The 21154-nt window shown below is 38.7% G+C and overlaps 1 protein-coding gene across 1 annotated transcript in view; it reads right to left on the bottom strand.

Moving 5' to 3' along the window:
- Nucleotides 1-8939, bottom strand: part of KCNK9 (potassium two pore domain channel subfamily K member 9) — a 168495-nt gene extending 159556 nt beyond the window's left edge. The window contains exon 1 of the mRNA XM_063451030.1: nt 7847-8939. Within this exon, the coding sequence (XP_063307100.1) occupies nt 7847-8429 (583 nt within the window). The 5' untranslated portion in view covers nt 8430-8939. The remainder of the gene's footprint in view (nt 1-7846) is intronic.
- Nucleotides 8940-21154: the final 12215 nt, after the last annotated feature.

Here is a 21154-nt window from a genome sequence, read left to right as displayed (position 1 = left end):
TTTTGCATTGTTTAAATTGCATTGTCAAAATGTAGCAGTTAAGTGGAATGGAACAGAAACTCTGTATGATGTAAGGGAGGAGCAGAAAGGGTGCAAAAAATAAAATTAATTTAAAAAATGTATCAGCAGACCTAACCTAGCCTCCACGTGCACACCACTCCTGAGGGTACCTGAAGTGTACCCAACGCATTTAAAATCAAAACTGTATTTATACTGGCTACTCAGTGTTTTCTGTCAATTGAAATACAACTAGAATTTAAGTTCTGGTCAGCGACTAATGGCAGCGCCCCGTTTACTTTAAAATGCCATTTTTAGAGGCTGTAAAGAAAAAATATACAAATGTATCATCATTTATCTATTGGAATTCTCAATATGACCCTTTATACAACAGCAACACATGTCTAGGCTTTGCTGTCTTTTGACAATGTATTACTAAATTGATAATAGAAAATTATACTATTAGTTAGAAGGAAGGAGGGCACTAGAACAGCACAGGAAGGCTAGCTACTCTAGCTCTTAATGAACTAACTATATATTGCGGCATAGATTTGTCATAAAAGTTAAGCTACAATATTTGAGCTAGAAAATGTTTGGCTTATATAAATTCATATCTACTTTTAAGAAGAGAAGAGTGAAACTGTGGACATCACAGAAGTATTCAGACATATCAAAGGACTTTGTAAAACACGGAGGGGAGTACATTTCAAAGTAACAGCAGTCCAGCATCAGAGAATATGATTGAAACTGAGGGATTGTAGGGGAGGGCGATACAAGGAAGTTTCACTTTAAAGACAGTGTGGTCTGGTGTACAATACAGTTTTCCAGGATGGGCTGCGGAGAGTAAAATAGGAGGTTAATTCAAACGTGTTTTGGCGTGGATAAAATATCTTTTTTACAGAGGCAGCAAGACAAGTCCCATTTAGCTTGAGAATTGAATACAGGTTAAAAACCCATTGTCCTAAGCAGCTCTTATCGGTTCTTTAAAGTAGCCACAGGGGCATAACTGGAAGCTTTCTGGGTTACACCAAACCAGTACAAGGTTTTATAGCTTTTGTCCATCGACTGTGACATCACGAATAAAATCTATGGTTAGGATGAATTGTATACAGTTTTTCATTGTGTGGTACATGAGTTGCATCTTGGAGGTATATCCAGTCAGCAAGTGTGAACCCTAAAATATTCCAGTATGTCTGCAAAATAATGTTACAATATCTGTTTTTGATAGAAGCTTCCGGGGCACAGACTTTCCAAGAGCATCTAAAAGGGGCTATTGTCAGTAAGGAAGGTCAATATGGTGGCCCCGGCTGCTTACTGTGTTCCCAGCCAAACTTGAAAACTTCTGGGGATCGCCTGGACAAATTTTACACATTCAGCATCTGATCAAGAGATACCCAAACACACTCTGGAACTATTCCTTGGATCAGGACTTTGACAAGTTCCAGTAAACCTTTAAGCAGGTGTCACTTGGTCCACTGACATCCAAACAAAGCGCTATTTGGAGGGAAGGTTGGGGAAGCACCTTTAGATTATAAGCTCACAGGCAATCTAGCTAAGCACTTTGTATAAAATAGCTTCAATGGCTAGATATCAGCTTAAGGGCAGGGCCATCTCTACCTCTTGTATTTGTCTGTGTATATTGTATATCCTCCACTTACTGTACAGCACTGCGGAATCTGTTGGCCCTTTATAAATACCAGTAATAAATAAATAAGCAAGGAGACATCGGATAATACCTAGGGCTTGAGAGCACTCCCTTCCCCATAGGACAAGGAACCCCCTTTTGTGAGACTGGGACTAAGCCACCTCATGCTTGAAACTCCTTGTCGGATCGGAAAATAACTACGACCCAGTAAATGTTAATACACTGTAACTTAGGCTCAGATTCTCAGCTTAAGCAGGATTACAGGTGACTGACTGGATATAGCGGCATTCCCCAGAGACTGGGTATTTAATAGACTTCACACATGAGGATGATGGCCAGGTAAGTGTGGAGAGGACTGTGTTCTTCGCCTGAATCACAGGGATGCTAAGTGGTCGGCCAAGACCACCCCACTAGGGTTGGGGAGGCAAGGAGGCATCTGAGAATACATGGGACTAAGAGTGCTCCATTCCCCAGAGGTCCAGGCACCCATTTTGTAAGACTGGGACTAAGCCGGCGCATGCCTAGCGCTCCTCTTTGGATCAGAGAATAGCCATGTTAATGCTAAATGCAGATTGTATCAGGATAGAGTTTCTAAGGACTAGACTGCTCAGATGACGGAAATGATCATTTAAAACTTAACAAGTGTAAACAAGCATGACGTAGAACCAGTCATTCACTAAGCCTCAGAAAGATCTACATAATATAAAATAAAAATTAAAACAATTCACAATAGACCTGCTATCCATGCTCCATTTTTCAAAAAATATACATAAAAAAAGTTTAAAAATACTACTGTGCATATTCTATAGAGTTCATCAATTATTGGAAAAAATAAACTGCAACTACATGGAAAAATACAACTGGATATACTTTTCTATCCCATACAATATGAAATTAACCATTGTATAGGAAATTACTATAGTGAACTAGATGTATATTATCAACAAACATTATGTGTCATTATCTGGATATTTCTTTTAGTGTTAGTAAATCATAATTCTCACCTACATATTGTCCAAATAGGACAATCATTTTATCGAAGTACCCCTTAACCTACAACTTCCTAACCAACATCCAAACTAATAAAAAGTGTAAAAGGCACAATGGAATGACCCTTGGCATATGTACCCCCTAACACAAATTGGAGAAGCTTAATTACAATTATTTATATAGCGCCAACATATTCAGAAGTGCTGTACAATAGGTAAACAAGACAAACATAAATTGTAACAAGACATGTTTGTCATATCGAAACAGTCAGTGAAGACGACTCTGCCCATAAGAGCTTACAATCAATCAGATTTGTGTGTCAATATATACAGCAGAAATCAAACTTGGCACCAACCACCATAATTAAAATATATACCAACAAAGGCGATATTTAAACAATAATGAAGGTTCCACGGATCCTTGAGATATTATGTCCCACCAGTAAATGTCACATTTGAAATAAATTATGTTTTATTTACGTCATCTGTAAACGCAAATGGACAATTCAGTAAAAATCTTTTTAAATATTTACAGCAATTCCCAGACTGTGTTCTGACACATTTGCGCCATTAGCAATTGCAGAGCAGATTGATTTAACCACATTTTATGATGCTGATTACACGGCAGTACTTCCCACTCAACCCTACTTTTTATCAATACTCTAACTTATTGCCTGCTTCTCAGAGATGATGTTATTATCCGCGTGCACTGATGCTGATTTAAATAGGGTACGGAGTGGTCCCTGCATCCTGCCTATACGCTAACTCCAGATGTTATATTAAAATAGCATTTTATGTGCGTATTCCAAGACAGAGGATCAGTGAAAAGCTCAGTCCCTTTGCCATAGTGAGATTAAATCTGTTCCGAGCTTTACGGTTGATAAAATTCTATCCACAGGCTGCTGAAAGAGTTAAAGGCAAACAGGCATGCGGAGAGTGTAAAATGCTATTTTTGGCTTGCTGTATGAACTGCAAGACTAGTGCAACGGGGAGCTGTTCGTTCAGCACCACCCTCTCTATAACTGGGGGTATGGTACTGTATCAGATAATGCACTTAGATTATTATATAAGCATGCAGATTGTATTTTTTTTCTTTTTTTGCACAGACATACAAGTACTGTAGCTAATTTCATATACAATAGTAAATCACCCTAAAAAGATATGTGAGTTTCAGCATCTATCAATACGTACTGGAGTTAGTTTAGGATTTAAAACTGTTAAAAAGAAGGGGGTTCGGGTGTACCCCAAACATGTGTGCCTGGGATTCAGCTTATGATGCACTTTGTGCCACAATGTATTATGCGTCGAATTAATTCATTTTATAAGATACCTGCTTAAACTTAACCTTTAGTTGCAGGGAGAGACAATACATACCATGGTACATTACCATAACTGCAGCATCAACAATGTACAGAGAATCTTTCCATCCGAGGGAGAGTAGAAAATTGATATTATTATTTATAAATATCACTGTTCTCTATAGTTATGAACAGCAAGAAAATGATATAATATATGCCTTTTTTTATAGACAATATTTGAACAAGCTGGCAATGATCTTCCCTGCATGGAATAACATTGTTCCATTTGGTAAAAGATATGGATAGTTAGTTAACCTGGACACAGTATATTGTTTAGGGTTCTAGAGTGATAACTACAGTATTTCACTACATTTTAAGTGAGCAGATACCAATACCATTAATATTCATTGCCATTTCTCTATCACACTGAGGGTTCTGTGACTCTTCTCAGCTGTAGCTGCCTCACCCGGGGTTCTGATAGGAAATTACATGGTGCTAAATCATCTCGAGTAGTGTAATCTATTATTAGAATATAACACACAATTATGATTATCACTCAATACTACTTTAAAACTGCATCTACTAAGATATTGATATTCACAATATTTTAATCTGAACAAAACTATGTGATTTAGTGTGTGTGTGTGTGTGTGTGTGTGGTCTGCATATTGCTGTATATGTGTATTTGAATGTGGTTTGTGTGTGTGTTTATCTGCCAGGGAATATTGTATATGCATGGTGTGTATGTTTGTGTATGTGTATTTGAGCTGTGTTTGTGTCACTGTGTGGCAGAAGGCATAGTAAAAGCATAGTGTATGTGATTGCGTGTGTGCTTGTGACAGGGTACAGGGTGTAAGCATGGTGTGTATGTATGTGTGTTTGCGTGTGGCTGAGTACATGGTGTGTGTACCTATGTGTGTGTGTGTGTGTGTGTGTGTGTGTGTGTGTGTGTGTGTTGCAAAGTACATGGTGTGTATGTATGTGTGTTTGCGTTTGGCAGAGTACATGGTGTGTTTACCTGTGTGTGTGTTACAAAGTACATGGTGTGTGTATCTGTATGTGTGGCAGAGTACATGGTTTGAGTGTGTTATGTGTGTGTGTTAATATGTGGAAGAGAACATATGTGGCGTGTAGTGTGTGTGTGTGTGTGTGCAACAGAATACAACGTTTGTGTGTGTTTGCTTGTGGTAGAGTATACGGTTTGAGTGTGGTGTGTGTGGCAAAGTACATTGAGTTCAATTAAAAGTAATTGCAACACAGCAACTCAGCAGTATCACAGCGAACACAAATCATCACAGAGTACAATCTAATTTCACAATTTTTTGACAGGGAAGATATTATAAATACTTGGATGTTAAAATTATGATTTGCGATCTTTAAAACACAACAGATGTAGTAAAACTCAATGGGGTTGTGTGTGTGATGTATGCAGTCTGTATTTCAATCTGTGTCCAGTTGTGGATTGTATTTCCAAGTAGCTCTCGTACAACAGCTCAGAATTATCACTGCACAGGCACACACTAATCAGATAAAATACAGCCTTCCTCTTATCAACTCAACTCAACTGAAAACCAAAGAAGATATTAAACACCAAGGTTTGTGTGCACAGCATGAACAGTGTTACTTTTCATCTTTTAACTTTGCAATGTGTTACATTAAATAGCAACCTCCAGGATGTATAATCTGGACACTGGTCTTGTTTTATCTCATTTAACAGGTTTCTAAACTCCTGGGCCTTAGCTATGGTCCCAGTACTATCTATCAAGTAACGCAAAATCCCACGTGCAGAGAAACAGTGCAGGATTTATTGCAGCATGCAGAAGCAGTAGCGTGGCATGATTAAGGTGCCAGCCAAAATTTGTTTTTGTTTTCTCTGAATATTGCAATTAAAGCTGAACTACTTTAATATGTGTTCTACCATGTCCATTCCTTGTTTGATAGCTCATTCACCACACCAGCATTCACTCTTATATCATGATATAGCACATTTCACCCTCAGTATTTCACATATTGAGAATTGCCTTCCGAGTGAATGTGGCCAAAATAACAATCCTACAAACTAGTTAAATATATCACCAGTTACTGCCTTGCAGATATTTAGGGTTTTTTACACTTATTTATAGCAAATTGGAGTTAGAGAAGAGAGTGAGAACATAGACAGTGCATTAAATTACTGCAGATTTACAAAATGTCATTTACAACACCTACAACACATCTCTTTATAACTTTGTATCAAAACTTTGCTATGGTTAACAAAAAGAAAAGAAAGAAACTATGCATCCAAATTCAGTGCATTGAGAAGGTATGATTGTTATCATTATTATTATTTTTAATAGTATTACTATCTTCTATATAGCGCCGACATATTCTGCAGAGCATCAAAATATTAAGAATGGAAAATAAAAAAAATTAAAAAAATGACAAACGAAATGAAGTCGACAAAACTAAGAGGTGAAGAGGGTCCTAGTCAAAGAAGCGTAGACCTGACGAAACCCCTTCAAAAATGCTCTCCTGATTGTACCATACGTATTATATAAGAATTAATACATTGATTAATTAATTAGATTTCGAGCTATTTGGGACATTTTATAGAAATTGCCAATTGTACATATTGATTTTAGTTAATTCCTTGTACACTTTTGTGAGACGATTGTATACATTTGTGTATAGACTGATCAAATATCTTCCCATTCCACCAATCCTAGCTGTGGACTCTTTTATGTTGTTGCCCCCTGGATGTTTTTGAAGGACGGCCATTATAATCTGGCCCACCCATACTGTAAGCGAGGGCATAATAACCTATTTAATTATAGCATAGGATCAGTGGTGGGTTGACTTATTTTGTTTCTTAGGACTGCAGTACAGTGTGTCAGATGGAGCTGTCCAAATTCACATGCATTTCAGGAGAGAGATCAATGAGCACTTGGAATATCACAAATCTGCTGCCTAATGATCTGTATACAGAGTCAGCTGCAGAAAAACAAATCTGGAAAACTCAATATGGATCTCTTAAATAGCTACAAGTAACACAGATTAATTGGCCTGCCACAGGACATCAGAAATTATGGATCTGCATTTTTTGCAAGTATCAATTTAAATGACACGAGGTGTCATTTTATGTTTCAGCAAATGATAATGACTTTTAAATAAATAAATAAATAAAATCGAGGCAAAGAATCAAATCTGGGCCTGCTGAAAGGTAATCAATCAACTGTCAATAATGGAAAGGAATCAATCAATCAACTCTGGAAAAGTTAACACATTGAGCAAACCATATACAGCATGAAACTGCAAAGTTCTTAGATCCAAGCAACATAGCATTCATGTCTAAAAACCTCATATTGTGATATTTCCAAAAAGAAAATCAGAATTTCTCTAAACAACTTTAAACTTTCTCTTATTACTGTTTATGTGTTGAAGTATATTTCATAAACACCTGACTGCAAGGTAATAACTATTAGCCTTGGATATTTACACCAATACATGGACAATATGTCCTGAAAGCATTTTAGAACTTTAAACAGTTTATATACTAATTTAAATAATTTTTCAACCTACTGCACCCCAACCCTCCCATCCCCCACAGATTAGAATATAATCCAATCTCTTTATAAACCCTGCTCCAATTCCCTGTATTGGAGTTAATAATAAAATAGACATAAACCCCAAGTGCAGGATTAATTACACTAAAGCCCAAGAGCAGAGGTGGCCACACTGTAGTCCTCAGACTGTTTGGTTATCTTTAACAGTAGTTGGAGTTGTGGACCTACAGGTGGTCACCTCTGCTTTAAAGTCAAAGTTGGGTTGAGGTTTCTTAGCTTTACCTCCACCATGGATGGGCTGGATCCAGGTAACAAGACTACCCAAACATGAAGACCCCCAACCACCCACCTACCATGCCCCCAGGTGTTACTCACCTATAGTAGTAATGACAGTAATAGCAAAGTAAAAAGATCCAGCGAATTTCCACTGGACCCCAGCTCGGTGAGGCTCCGACTGCATGATGACCAGCTCCAACTGCCTGTAGTCGTCGTTGCTGATGTTATACTTTCCCTTGAGGCGGATCTCCTCGGCTTTGAGCTTCTCTTCCTCTCGCATCTCGTAGTCGGACTCCAGGGCGTCAAAGACCGCCGCCCCCACCAACAGATAGGTGAACGTGCAGATGATGAGGGACAGAGTCCTCACGTTCTGCCGCTTCATGGCCGCCAGCAACCGGCTGGTGAGGGGATCATGTCCCCTCGTCCTGTCTGAGAGGGGGCAGCAGCCACTAGGAAGTTGCAGACAGCAATGGTTGGGCTGGGCACCTGGAGAGTGGGAGTGGAGGGGGTGGCTGTGATGGTGGTGGATGCAGGGCTGGTAACCTCTTCCAACTCCCTGCTCGTTCTCCTGGGATGTAGAAAGGCAGAGGAGACTGCTGGACCTCCTGGACCAGGTGCCCTGGATCCTGGAGAACCTACGGAGGACTTGCCCAAACCAAGCAGTCCCACTGCGCAGGGCCATCAACAATAGCGCCCTCTCCTTCTGTCCTTGCTTGGGGGCCCTGAAAATCTGCTTGGACAACTGAAAAGGGGTTCTGCTGATCTCCTAGGACAACTGGAAAGATCCTGGAAGTGGAGCTAACACTCCAGGGTGTAGGAGGCGGAAGCAAGAAGATAGGGTGGTCTGTTCAGCTTCCCTTTGGTGCTGTGAGATATCCCTGAATTTACTGTCCACATCCGATCATAACTGGCATCGAAATCCTTGGTTCTTACCCCAAAACAGGTACTTTTTATGTTCTATCTAAAAGGAAACTTCCCAGTAAAAGACATTTGCTGTCAAGTTGAGATAGCAATTGGTTTCTTAACCAGTAGAGAAGGCACCCAGATACCAGAGCAGGAAATTACTTTTGATGGGTTTTGCTCTAGAAGAGAAACAGGAGATCAATTTGTCTAAGAAGTTGTGCGGTCTTACTGTACTTTTCCTCCCCATAAAGTGTAGGAAGAGGCACTATCAAGAGTCAGCCACAAACCATCAGCATCTCAACTTGTCCAGGGACACTAAGATCAGAAGGAACCAGCTGTAGGACCAGCAATGGCATCTGACACAGGAAACATCTAGGAGCTTCTCCTTCCATGAAAAAAGGTGTGTAAAGTCCATAAATTATCACCAAATCTCTGTTCCTTCTCCAGGGTTACAGGGTGGATAGAATGTATCCCTGCTCAATGTCCCTCCATCTAACCTGCAGAGCATAGTGGATACAAATGTATCTTTTCTTCTGACATACAAAAGACCAGCAGTATTAGTAAATCTCAACTTCTTTCGAGAAAGCAGGAGCTCACCAAAAATGATTTGGGCAGAGGACCTCTGATGGGCACTGTGCAGCCTGCTGCAGCAAAATGCTCTGTGAGATGCATCAGTAAGGCAGGAGGAAGGAGGATGCAGCAGTCGCTGGAGATGCTTTTAGACCAGACCTCCTGTTGAAATGAGATGTTCTGTTAGGTTATATTGGGGAATATCCAGAATTCAGAGCGCCTGTGCTGCTGTCCTCTTGTTGCATGCATTAAACACCCTGGGCTGGGTGCATTTATAGAGGGGAAAGCTAATATCTGTCAAAACAATAGCACAGGGTGTCGTCCTGGGGGCCAGGTCCCTCTCAGCATCCTTTTGGGGCTTTTATTTTGCATGAAATAAAAAAAAAAAAGTGGATATACGCTACATAAGGCAGCTCTCTCCAGTGCTCTGGTGACAGGGAGCAATCAGGTGTGTGTCTGCTTCCAAATTCTATATAACAGCCCTCTCTGCACCAGCAATTCTCATCTAGAACCTGCAGTGGTCTGGTTTGAGAGTTGCTGAGTGTATTGTTTTAAACAGATCTCACTAGTCCTTTCTGACAGATGGTGATCACAGCAAAAGGGTATTTAAATCTCCTGATTTCTATATAAAGAGATGATTTCATTGAACCCACCTTTCAAATCATTCTTTATTGTTTCCCTCTATCTCTTTCTTCCTTTCTCCCTGATCATACCCCTCTAACTCTCTAATTCCTTCTGGCTCTCTTTCTCCCCATTTCTGTAGCCCTCCCTCCCCCATGTCTCTTTTTCCCTAGCCACTCCCCCAGAATACATTAATTCTGCAGGGAATCTCTTGGACCCATTGCCACGTGGTGCAATATTTGGAGGCTGGGAAGGGCGAGTTTTTCCATCGTTTGCATTAATGATGATCTGGACACAGAGAGAGAGAGAGGGGAGGCAATGTCAGGCAGATACAGTCCTTAAAATGCCCCAAAAATGATGGGAGGGGAAAAAAAGGATTCAATTCAAAGTAGGACAGAGGGAGCTATGACTTTGCAATCTGTGTGAGATTATCTACATCTGTTGCTGCTCTGAGAATCATGATTTGGTGTTCTGTGTCTGTGACCCAGCCAGGCTCCAGCTGCTGTGGACTATAACTCCCATCATGCTGGCAAGCTATGTTGTATCTCATTATTTGTAATGGAATTTCTGTTTCTCTAACTCTCTCCTCTAATGTTGCTTTGGTCACTGTATAATGTCTTTTTCACAGTGCCTTAGTGTAATAAGGGAGGGGCAGACAATCCTGCTGGTTTTCCAGAGACTCACAGCTGCTGCAGAACATCTTGGGCAGCAAAGATCCCATTCAGTGAAATGTATCAATTGTACCCTTTTTAGAACATGCTGGATACAATGCACCACCAGGAATACTTACAGGGATAAGGTTTTCAAAGCTATGTGCAGAATGATTTGGGGGGCAGCATGGCACCCCTGTAACACAAGATATTGTTATGATCAGTTTTATTGAAGTAGTGCACGTCTGTCTCTGTTTGTTTGTTTGTTTGTTTGTTTGTTTGTTTGTATGATGTAACATTAAAAGAACTGAGCAGCCTATTTTCTCCATTCTCAGACAGCAGCTCAGCTGATCAATAAAGGTCACAGTAAACCTGTACAATTATTTTATGGTAAAACAACCGAGGACAATGGTTTCTTTAAATCTGAATCTCTCTTCCCATGTTTGGCCTCTGAACAGGACTTGCCTGGCCCATAGGCAGCTGCCTAAAAGAACCCTTGTGCTGTGGCTGCCTATTCTGACAGCTGTCCAGTTTTTTCCTATTTAGATGTGTTTGATATACTATGTAATCCTCACACTGAGAAACACACTGACATGCCTACTAGTAAGACCTGATCCAAATCCAAATTATATAAGGTGATTTATTTATACAAATTGTTACAATGTAAGGTTGTGTTTTTGGCCCTCCCCCTGACTGTACACCTTTATTGTGAATATGGAATACATTGTTATGTGTCCAAGTGATTTTCTTTTTTTTTTTTTTTTTTTTGTAATTTCCTCTCTGATCCCCCCAGATCTTTAGCTAGTGGTACTGAAATCAGAATTGCATTGAGCACATGAGAGCCCACAATGTTTTGTGTATTGATATATAATTAATTTCTTTTTGAAGGTCTGGGTCTAAGAGATCTTAAAGAAAGGGGAGGGGGCAAACTACGATAGATAGATAGAGATATAGAGAGAGAGATAGATATATAGATAGATAGATAGATAGATAGATAGATAGATAGAGAGATTATTGGAGAGATAGATAGATAGATAGATAGATAGAGTGAGAGAGAGAGAGAGAGAGAGATAATTGGAGGGATAGATGGAGAGAAAGAGAGAGAGAGAGAGAGAGAGAGAGAGAGAGAGAGAGAGAGAGAGAGAGAGAGAGAGAGAGAGAGAAAGAGAATTGGAGGGATAGAGAGAGAGAGAGAGAGAGATAGATATAATTGGAGGGATAGATAGATAGATAGATAGATAGACAGACAGACAGACAGACAGACAGACAGACAGACAGAAAGATAGATAGATAGATAGATAGATAGGTAGAGAGATAATTGGAGAGAGAGAGAGAGAGAGGGAGAGAGCGATAATTGGAGGGATAGAGAGAGAGAGAGAGAGAGAGAGAGAGAGAGAATCGGAGGGATAGAGAGAGAGAGATAGTTATAATTGGAGGGATAGATAGATAGATATTAGATAGATAGATAGATAGATAGATAGATATTAGATGGATAGATAGATAGATAGATAGATAGATATTAGATAGATAGATAGATAGATAGATAGATAGATAGACAGATAGAAAGATAGATAGATAGATAGATACAGATAGATGGATAGATAGATAGATAGATAGATAGATAGATAGGTAGAGAGATAATTGGAGAGAGAGAGAGAGCGATAATTGGAGGGATAGAGAGAGAGAGAGAGAGAGAGAGAGAGAGAGAGAGAGAGAGAGAGAGAGAGAGAGAGAGAGAGAGAGAGAGAGAGAGAGAGAGAGAGAATTGGAGGGAGAGAGAGAGAGAGATAGTTATAATTGGAGGGATAGATAGATAGATAGATAGATAGATAGATAGATATTAGATAGATAGATAGATATCCTCAAACACTCAGGGTCTTAGTAATTTAACACATTTACAGCTTTCCAAGAAAGATTGGTAGAAAGACAGACAGGTAGAAAGACAGACTGACGGACAGTGCGAGTCAACATTCAGAGCCAGCCATGAAATATCATTTTAATTTCACATTTTTTAAGGCAATATAAATCTGCTGGGGACAATGTTTAGTTATTGAAAAGATATGTTCTTATAGAATTCTGTGATTGTTACTTTGTGTAATGTGATAGGAAGACAATGTAGTCCTCTGTGTACTGATGGACATAACATTTGAAATATTTTGAGTAAAAGAGGCATGATACACTCGGACTCACCTCCTCCGGGAGGTCTCAAACAGTATGCTCTATAATATGTAAATATGAACACAAAGAATTATAGCCAGTCCTTTCAGAAAACCGTTTGAAGTCAATGTAAAAAGTGGATTAACTATTGGTGGGATTTGAAAGTTGCGGTGAATTGACAAATAACTTGAAAATTTAGACTAAAATAGCTGAGCTTTCAACATTTCTCAAATCATGCGAAATGGAGATTGTATTTGTAATTCGGCCAACTTGTTGGAAATGTCCCAAGTCCAATGGATTTTATTCACTAAGCAGTAATTTGTACAGAATTAAAAAAAAAACAAATTGCATCATTCCGGCTGAAAAAAAAAGGTCAAGCTGCGAATATAAAATCAGTTGTATTTGCATATGTTTTGTCATTCGGTGTTCAGTTCACTTTGATGGTTCGGAATGAGCTTCAAATCAGAGGGCAATGCATGTCCTAACTCGGTTTCGCTCAAAGGGTTAAGTATTCTTTCCTGATGAATTCCAGCTTTTCTGCACTGCAGTTTTTTCTCACGTATGCTAAGCCACAGACAGGGGAGTATATAAATGGAACAGGAGGAGGCGAGAAGGGGAGCACAGTATACACAGCTATACTTACATTAACTAGAAATCTGTGCAAAAGATTTCAATCTAGTCGCCAAGGAGATTGTAGCAAAAAAGGCAGTGAGCACAGAGTGTATCATGATGTAATAAGCCTTCCTCCGGCAGCGAATGGAGAGGAGAGGGTGTGATGCCTGTGCGTTACTGATATAGTAGCACTTGGAAAGTGTTAAATGAAATTCATTTAACTATCTAAACTCTAGGCTACAATGTATCCATTCAGAGGAGGATGGGGAAAGACAACTGAGTCATTGGAATCAAACTAATCCTGTTCTAGATTAAGTACCAAAGGTCCCAGCTACCCAATCAAACATAAGATGGAAGAATAGACTTTTAACGTACATCATAAGAAAGTCAGTCCTTCTGTTGATATTTAAACCTGGTGAGTTTATCGAGTTTATCCTCTAAGGTCTCCGGTTTAACCCTTTAATTGTATTCTGACACTCATATGGTTAATAATTCTTCACCTGGAGGATGTTCTAGTGATGCTCCACTTTTGGGATAATTATAAGGTATAAAGTAAGCTTTAAACCAAGTGCTCTCTCCCAAATCCCTATGTATATTTAAACAAATGTAGGCTATTTAGTTACTCCAATGGTCATTGGAGGGAATGCCCGCCTGCCCCGTCAAGGTTTTTTTATAAAGTAAGCTTTGCATGGTCTCTTAAAGAGTTACTCCAAGCACCATGACCACGTCCGCTATTTGAAGTAGTTATGGTGCCTGTTATGGTGAATGTGCAGAGTTTAACCATTCTGCTGCCGGAGGTGTAACTCCACCTCCAGCGGCATCATTGGGTGTGGGCTGGCTAATGTCAATGCTGTGCAACCGGCTGTAAGCGGTCAGTTGATGCTCTCAGTAATTTAATGGTGGCAGCCATAGCTTCCAGTTTCTGTGGTTCTGCAGAAACTGGAATCGCGTCTTTGGACCACCAGAGAGCATCAGAGCCTGGAAGGTTAATCAAGCAAAAAATTGCTAAACAGTTTGCCCCATTTCCAGGACACCTGGGCCAGGGTTCTCCTGACCTAATAACCATTACAGCAGGAACAATCTGTTAGAAAAACCTTTCACGTTATTTAGCTATAGATGTTAACATTTGCAAATCAATATCTTGAATTTTGTTTGTTTTTTAACAGAGTGTGATCACTCGAAAAACGTATACAAAAAAATTAAATTGAGACTGGTATGTTTACTTTAGAAGTTCTTATATTCTGCTCTGTTAATTGAACTTGAATTACACACAGGGGGCTTCGGCAGACTGTAAGCAGGCAATTAACAGAACAGGGGATGATACATTCTAATTTAAACACACTGCAATAAGGTACGTTAAAAGATTTCGACTCTCTTTCAGGTAGTGTGTAATGAGGCTGCGTGAGTCTCAGCCAGGGAAGGTGTGGCTACAGCTGCATAAACACAGGGATTGAGGACTTTAATGACAGATAACTGAGCAGTTGGACTGCGGGGGCATGATCTATACACCAAAGCACTTCATTGTGCTAAAGTTGTTTCCATTATTATTAAAATAGGCTTTCACTAAGGCATGACTTATTTTGTTATTTTTATAATTGTATATTGAATACACAATAAAGTGCACTTCACTCTCAATTCAATTCAAATGTTAGAAGGATTATACAATCATGTGTCTACTCTTTTTTTAAAACTCATGTTGTATTTTTAGTTACAAAATATTATAACATAAAGTCCTAAAATAAGGGGGAGCCCAAAAGGTAGATCCCCAGATGTTATAAAACTACAATTCCCTTGATGCTTTGTGCGCCTTTAGCATGACAAAGCATCGTGGAAGCTGTCGTTTTACAACTATGGTAGATCTACCTTTTGGGCTCCCCTGTCCTAAAACAATGATTACTTATATGAGATTAATCCAGCCTCAGGAAGTGCTAAATGTGTCTTTATTAAATATATTTTATATCTCTTAAATCTTTTTAAGCACTCTGTAACAAAGTATTGTACATCTATCTGGCAAGTTTAACATGTGAAAGAAGGCAATCATCTAATTAACTTTTCAAGTGATTGACAAGAGTTGAACTCATGAAAATGTTTAAGTTATTACAAGTTATGTGTACATGTGATTAATGACTAATCCAAGCTTGGGTTCAAATGTAGAATGTTCTTCTGAATGGTCCATCTCTTGAATTTCTGATGGATGGCAGAGAGCATGTACCTTAGGCTTGTGTTCAGGGGGGGGGGGGGGGGGGGAATTTGGCTCGACAGAACCATGTATTTTTTTTTAAATACAAAAAAAGTTCAGAAACTGAGTCAGAAGGACAAAATAAAAGGACAAAAAAATGGGCCAATCAGTGTGCTCCAAAATGTACACATAACATAATATGATGTATATATTTTGCTCTACACTGATAGTAGCATTTAATTCACAGATCATTTAAAAAAAAGTAATCAATAGAGGGAAAAATAGAAGGAGCAGTAAAAATGATATATTTATGAAATATTTCATTTATTAATATAAATGTATCCTTTATTGCTCACTTCTCACTTGATTTGTGAATAAAATTAAGATTAAGTAGCTGTCCTCTAACCAATCATCTCCAGATCAATAATCTCTTGTTTTGGTGCCACATGGGGAACTCTGAATGCCGAATCAAACAAACTTATTCGGCAATTGCGCCAGTCATTTGCTCAGTTATACATCTATTTCAGAGATATGGAACTCGGCCAAACAGCCAATTGGCCTACATTAAGATGCAATTTGCCCAAAACAAAATGCACAAGTCTACTAATAAACAGTGTCTGTATTACTCATTGGAATAGGAGGATCCTGTGCTTTCCAAGCCTTAGCAAACACAACTGGGCCACTATAAAAATGTGCAAAAATAATCTGTTCACGTCAGCAGGTATCTTAGATCAGCTATTTAAACTTCAAATTTGCAATTAACACGTAAATTAAATTTTTTTGAGCCACTATTTCTAAAGTAGATATAAAACTTTGTCCTAGTAGCTGACAATTTTGATGAACAATTCTACATTTGAACTATTTTATCATTCGGTATACAATTTATTATTCTGAAAAAAAATATTTAGTAGGCTTGTGGATACAGTTTTGGGGGACAATATTACATAAAGCAGGCGTAATAATAATAATTCTTCTCTGTAAGAATTTCACTCAGTCTCCACTCATTCAGGAAATAATTGAAAACTCACTTCTTCAAGAAAGCATATCAATTAAACTGTTAGCAGGTTTTCCCCCACCCCCATGACTCCTCTCCTGCAACTGTCAAAAAGTACCTACTAAGCCCTCAATTAATACTTTTCTAACAACCTACCTCGTACCCCTACTTTTACCCTCTGTGTCACTATACCCCACTCCCTCTAGAATGTAAGCTGATGGAGCAGGGCCCTCCCCCTCTCTGTTTCTGTGCGTCCATTTGTCTGGTTACAATTACATGTCTGTTAGTCCACCCATTGTACAGCGCTACGGAATTTGATGGTGCTATATAAATAATAAAATAATAAAAATAATTATAAGATAAAGATTGATATTTTTATGAAGCCCTTATGACATAGCATTGAATAATATATGTATTTCCAAGAAGGATATTTGAAACAATCTAATTTTTATTTTATATATTTTTTTTTTCAAATTAGTTTTCTAGAAAATGGTCTCTTTGACACAAGCCTTCTATGTAATTTCACCCTGGTTCTTAATAATTCAGAACGTGATTGAAAAATATTAAAATAGTGCTCCCACGAGTATATCTATATTTTATAGTCCAAACATGAAGTCAACGGAGGAGATAAACAAGACTACATACGTTCTATATGTATGAGTTCAGTATAGATTGCAAAATCTACATTTTAGATTCCTCTCTGGACTATTTCTGGTTCTTACCTCCTGAAAAGAATCAGAAAATGTAAAAAAAAAATCTATCAAATGTGAAATATATACATTTTGTTAGTACGATGAGTGATATGCTAAAATGAAAGGATAGCCTTTCAAGAAAGAACGATTACAAAACCAGGATTAGACAATTAAATAATAACCAATTATAAATGAGTGTAAAATATTTTGAGAGTTTTTTCGCTGATTACAACCTGCATAGAAGATCTGTAAGGGTGAATTTTGTGAATCCAATATTAATGAGATTAAATTTGCTTCAGGCAACCAGGAAAGGAAATACAACTCTGCAAAAAGAAACTGGAGTATCTGGACTAACCCACGGCAGAGAACCTGAAACAAAAGCAAATAAAATAAATAAAGAATACAGACAGCAACAAATTACAAGAAAGGAAAGTTAGGAAAAGGACAAAAAGTATCTCGGCGACTGGGTTAACGTATTAAAGGGCTCAAGTGGTAAAAATAAATCTAGAAGCTAAAACAAGTGACACGAAGAAGGAAGCCGTGTGCTTAACATACAAGGGGTGCAAATGTTGGGGGGAAAAAACAAAACACACCAGGGTCAGAAAGCTACAAAAAGAATAATGAAGCATGGGCAGATCAATTAACAAGATCAAGCAAGGAGAGATCACAGAGACACAAGAATACAAAAGGCCATGATTTCTGGCACAAACAGGACTCTCGAATACACAGTTTATCCTGGAGAGTGTCAGCCAGATAACTCAATGTTTGGCCGCCAGTCAGATAAAGAGTAGAAACAAAAAGTTGAATAGAAATAAAAAATGGTAGGTAGAATTAAACACGGAGGACGTACTGGTCTGAGCAGTGTTTATGTGCAGGCTGACTGCAAGTATCTACTTCAAGAGATCATTCAGGACAGAGAACTGGAAAAGGTAGAACACTGAAATAGAACCGAGAGACAATGGTAGAGAGTGGGACAACGTTGGACCATTATCGGGCCGACAGAGACATTGAGACAAGGGGTGTCAAGGAATCACATGTAAACAGGGTAAACATATAACATTGCTAATAGAGTCTAATTAAAGCAACCACTGAAACGGTAGCTGTATTTCAGTCCTAGAGGAAGGAGTTTAGAGTTCTTGAATCTTCTGCATACCGTGCCTTCAGTATGGATTTATTACAGCAACCTGTCTAATATATTTATGAATGTTTTGGTTTTTTAAATAGTTTAACAGATAATATAATAATGACATAAATACAATAATGAACTGTTGACAAACAAAACAAAATAAATAAGTAAAATACACATAAAAATGATAGTTTGCACAGAAGTGACAATAAATTCAAATAATAAGTTATAACATGGTACCAAAGTCAGGAAGTAGAACAAGCATTGAGTCAGTGGTTAAAGTTCATATTCCTTACAGAAACCTGACCCACGTGTGTATCTTTTCAATTCCAATATGTGTCGTTTTTTTTCTATGTTTATTTGAAAGGCAGGTGTTTGACACTGTTAGTTTAACCTTTTTAGAAAAAGCTTGAAATTTAAAAACAACATGAGATAATAAAACATTTTATTGAGCTATCTGCAATATTGAGGAATTTCAAATTAAATGCCAAAGTAGCTGAACTATAAGCACAGCTAAATTAAAGAATGTTTCCAATTTTGTTATGTAAACCTTACATTTGAAATTCACGTTAAATTCACTTTGAATTCTCACTTTAGCTAATAGCCCTGTAAAATGGAAACTGTCACAAATTGACAAAAATTCCCCAAAATGTCCAATTAATGTGTTTTCCAAGCGATGTTATTTTGGCCTGCGTTTGGAATCTGTCTGATGAGCCCAACACTCACTGCCAACTGACTTTTGACAGCAGTGATTGGAATGAGCATGGATCAGTGGGACATATTGGGATACCCTAACCAGCCCAGTGCCGCTATGTAGGATAATTCTCTTTGTTTCTTTGTTGCCGGTACAAACAGCCTCTTTCAATTCATTATGTCTGATGTCTTCCTTCAGAATCTAGTACACTCTGAAAACAAGTAAGAAGAGACACAGACCATGTGCTTCCTACCGAGCCAACAATGATAAACCCTCGACCATGCCAACAGGTAGGTGGGTTTAAAACAAAACTTAAAATATCAATTCTGTTTGTGTTAGAACTGGTATAAGGATACAATGAGGCTGGAGGCCTGAGTAAGAAAATGTACCTATGGTGGGGGGTAAAATGTGGTTTATGTGAGGTGTGAGGGAGAAGGTTTAGTTAGGGCAGGAAATGTTGTTTAAGAGAAAATATGCAACTGAAGTAGAGGAGGGGTAGGTAATGTGGTTGTGGTGACACGTGTGGCATATGTGGTGGATAAATGTGTTTAACCCCTTAAGGACACGTGACATGTGTGACGTGTCATGATTCCCTTTTATTCTAGAAGTTTGGTCCTTAAGGGGTTAAGGTGTCAAACATAGGGAGAAATGTGTCTCAGATGGGTGTGAGGACATGTGGCAGAGGTGGGGGTGAGAGAGCATTCTTCTGGGATGGCGTTGAGGAGGAAAACGAGTGAAAGGTGAAAGTAAATTTGGAAATTAGTTTGAGGTAGGCAGTGATGTAGGAAGGTCGAAACATTGGCTGGAATGGGGTAAAGCAGGATATATGGCTGCAGGTGGGGGTGATATAGTTTAATTAATAAATTGAATGCAGATATGAATCCATTAGTCATCAGAATCAAATGCTGTAAGAAAGACTACCGTCCACCCTTTTTGGGACAAAGTTGCATGCTTACCAACAGCTGCACTTAGAGACAAACCCTCTGCTGGGAGGACAACATGAGGGATATTTGAGGGTCTGGTACAGAGATAAAGAAGTTAATTTTTCATTTTGGAGAAATGAGTGAACACATGGCTCCATTTTGATGAATAAAGAGGAAAGCGTGTGGAAAGCTAATTGTGCCAAAGCAGTCTTGTCCATGTTGTAACTGCACTTCAAACCCAAGTACCTATTCCAGTGTAACATTGTTTGTATTTATTTGTCTCTAAGCAAACCTTGTTATAAAATCACTCTGTGTGCGTCTTTACACTGTTAGTGCTCTATGTGATTGTCTGAAGAGTTTTTTTTTTTTTTTAAATACTGAAATGCTTTTTGAGAGCTCTATCAATTTAACCACTCTCACATACATTAGTATTTTCTTTTTAATAGATTTTGTTGAAAACATTGATGTAAAATATGTTTTAGATTAGAAATGTATATTTATTTTGACTAATACGCTATATTTTATACAGGTAGAATATGACCGAGATGGGGAGGGAGGCAGGATATATAACTGGAAAAAGGGGGAGAGGCAGAATATATGACTTGAATGGGGATCAAGCAGGAATGAAATGAGGGTAAGGTGGGATATATGATTGCAATGTGGGTCAAGCAGGATATGACTGGGATGGGGATGAGGTAGGATATATAACTGGTATAGGGGTGAGATAAGATATATGACTGGGATGAGGGTGAGGGATATGCCTGGCATGGGGGTGAGGGAGAAAGTTATGGCGGAAAAGGAGGTGAGGAGCGGGTGGATGTGCCTGAGTTGATGGGGAGGGACAAAATGAAATTAATGTATGGTAGCAAATATGTCTAAGGCAGGGATAAAGGAGTATCGGCTAATATAAACTAACACCCAATAATATATGCAAATTTAGTATAACCCAACATTTATTCAGATATATGTATCCTGCTGATCACCATAAAAAGACTGTATCAACTTTGTTATGTATATTCTGTATAGATTAAAGGACCACTATAATGCAAGTAAAAAAACAAACTCGTTTTCCTGGCACTATAGTGCCCCGAGGGTGCCCCCACCCTCAGGGTCCCACTCCCGCTGGGCTGAATGGAGAGGAAGATTGTTAAAAACTCATCATTCTCCAGCGCCGGGCTCTCCTCCTCCTTTGGCCGTCATCGGCTGAATGCGCATGTGCGGCAAGAGCCGTGTGTGCATTCAGCCAGTCCATAGGAAAGCATTCTCAATGCTTTCCTATGGACGCT

This window comes from Pelobates fuscus, chromosome 4 (assembly GCF_036172605.1).
Source record: "Pelobates fuscus isolate aPelFus1 chromosome 4, aPelFus1.pri, whole genome shotgun sequence".
Taxonomy (NCBI): domain Eukaryota; kingdom Metazoa; phylum Chordata; class Amphibia; order Anura; family Pelobatidae; genus Pelobates; species Pelobates fuscus.
The sequence above is the reverse complement of the archived record's forward strand: the minus strand, read 5'-3'. Positions and strand labels throughout refer to the sequence as shown.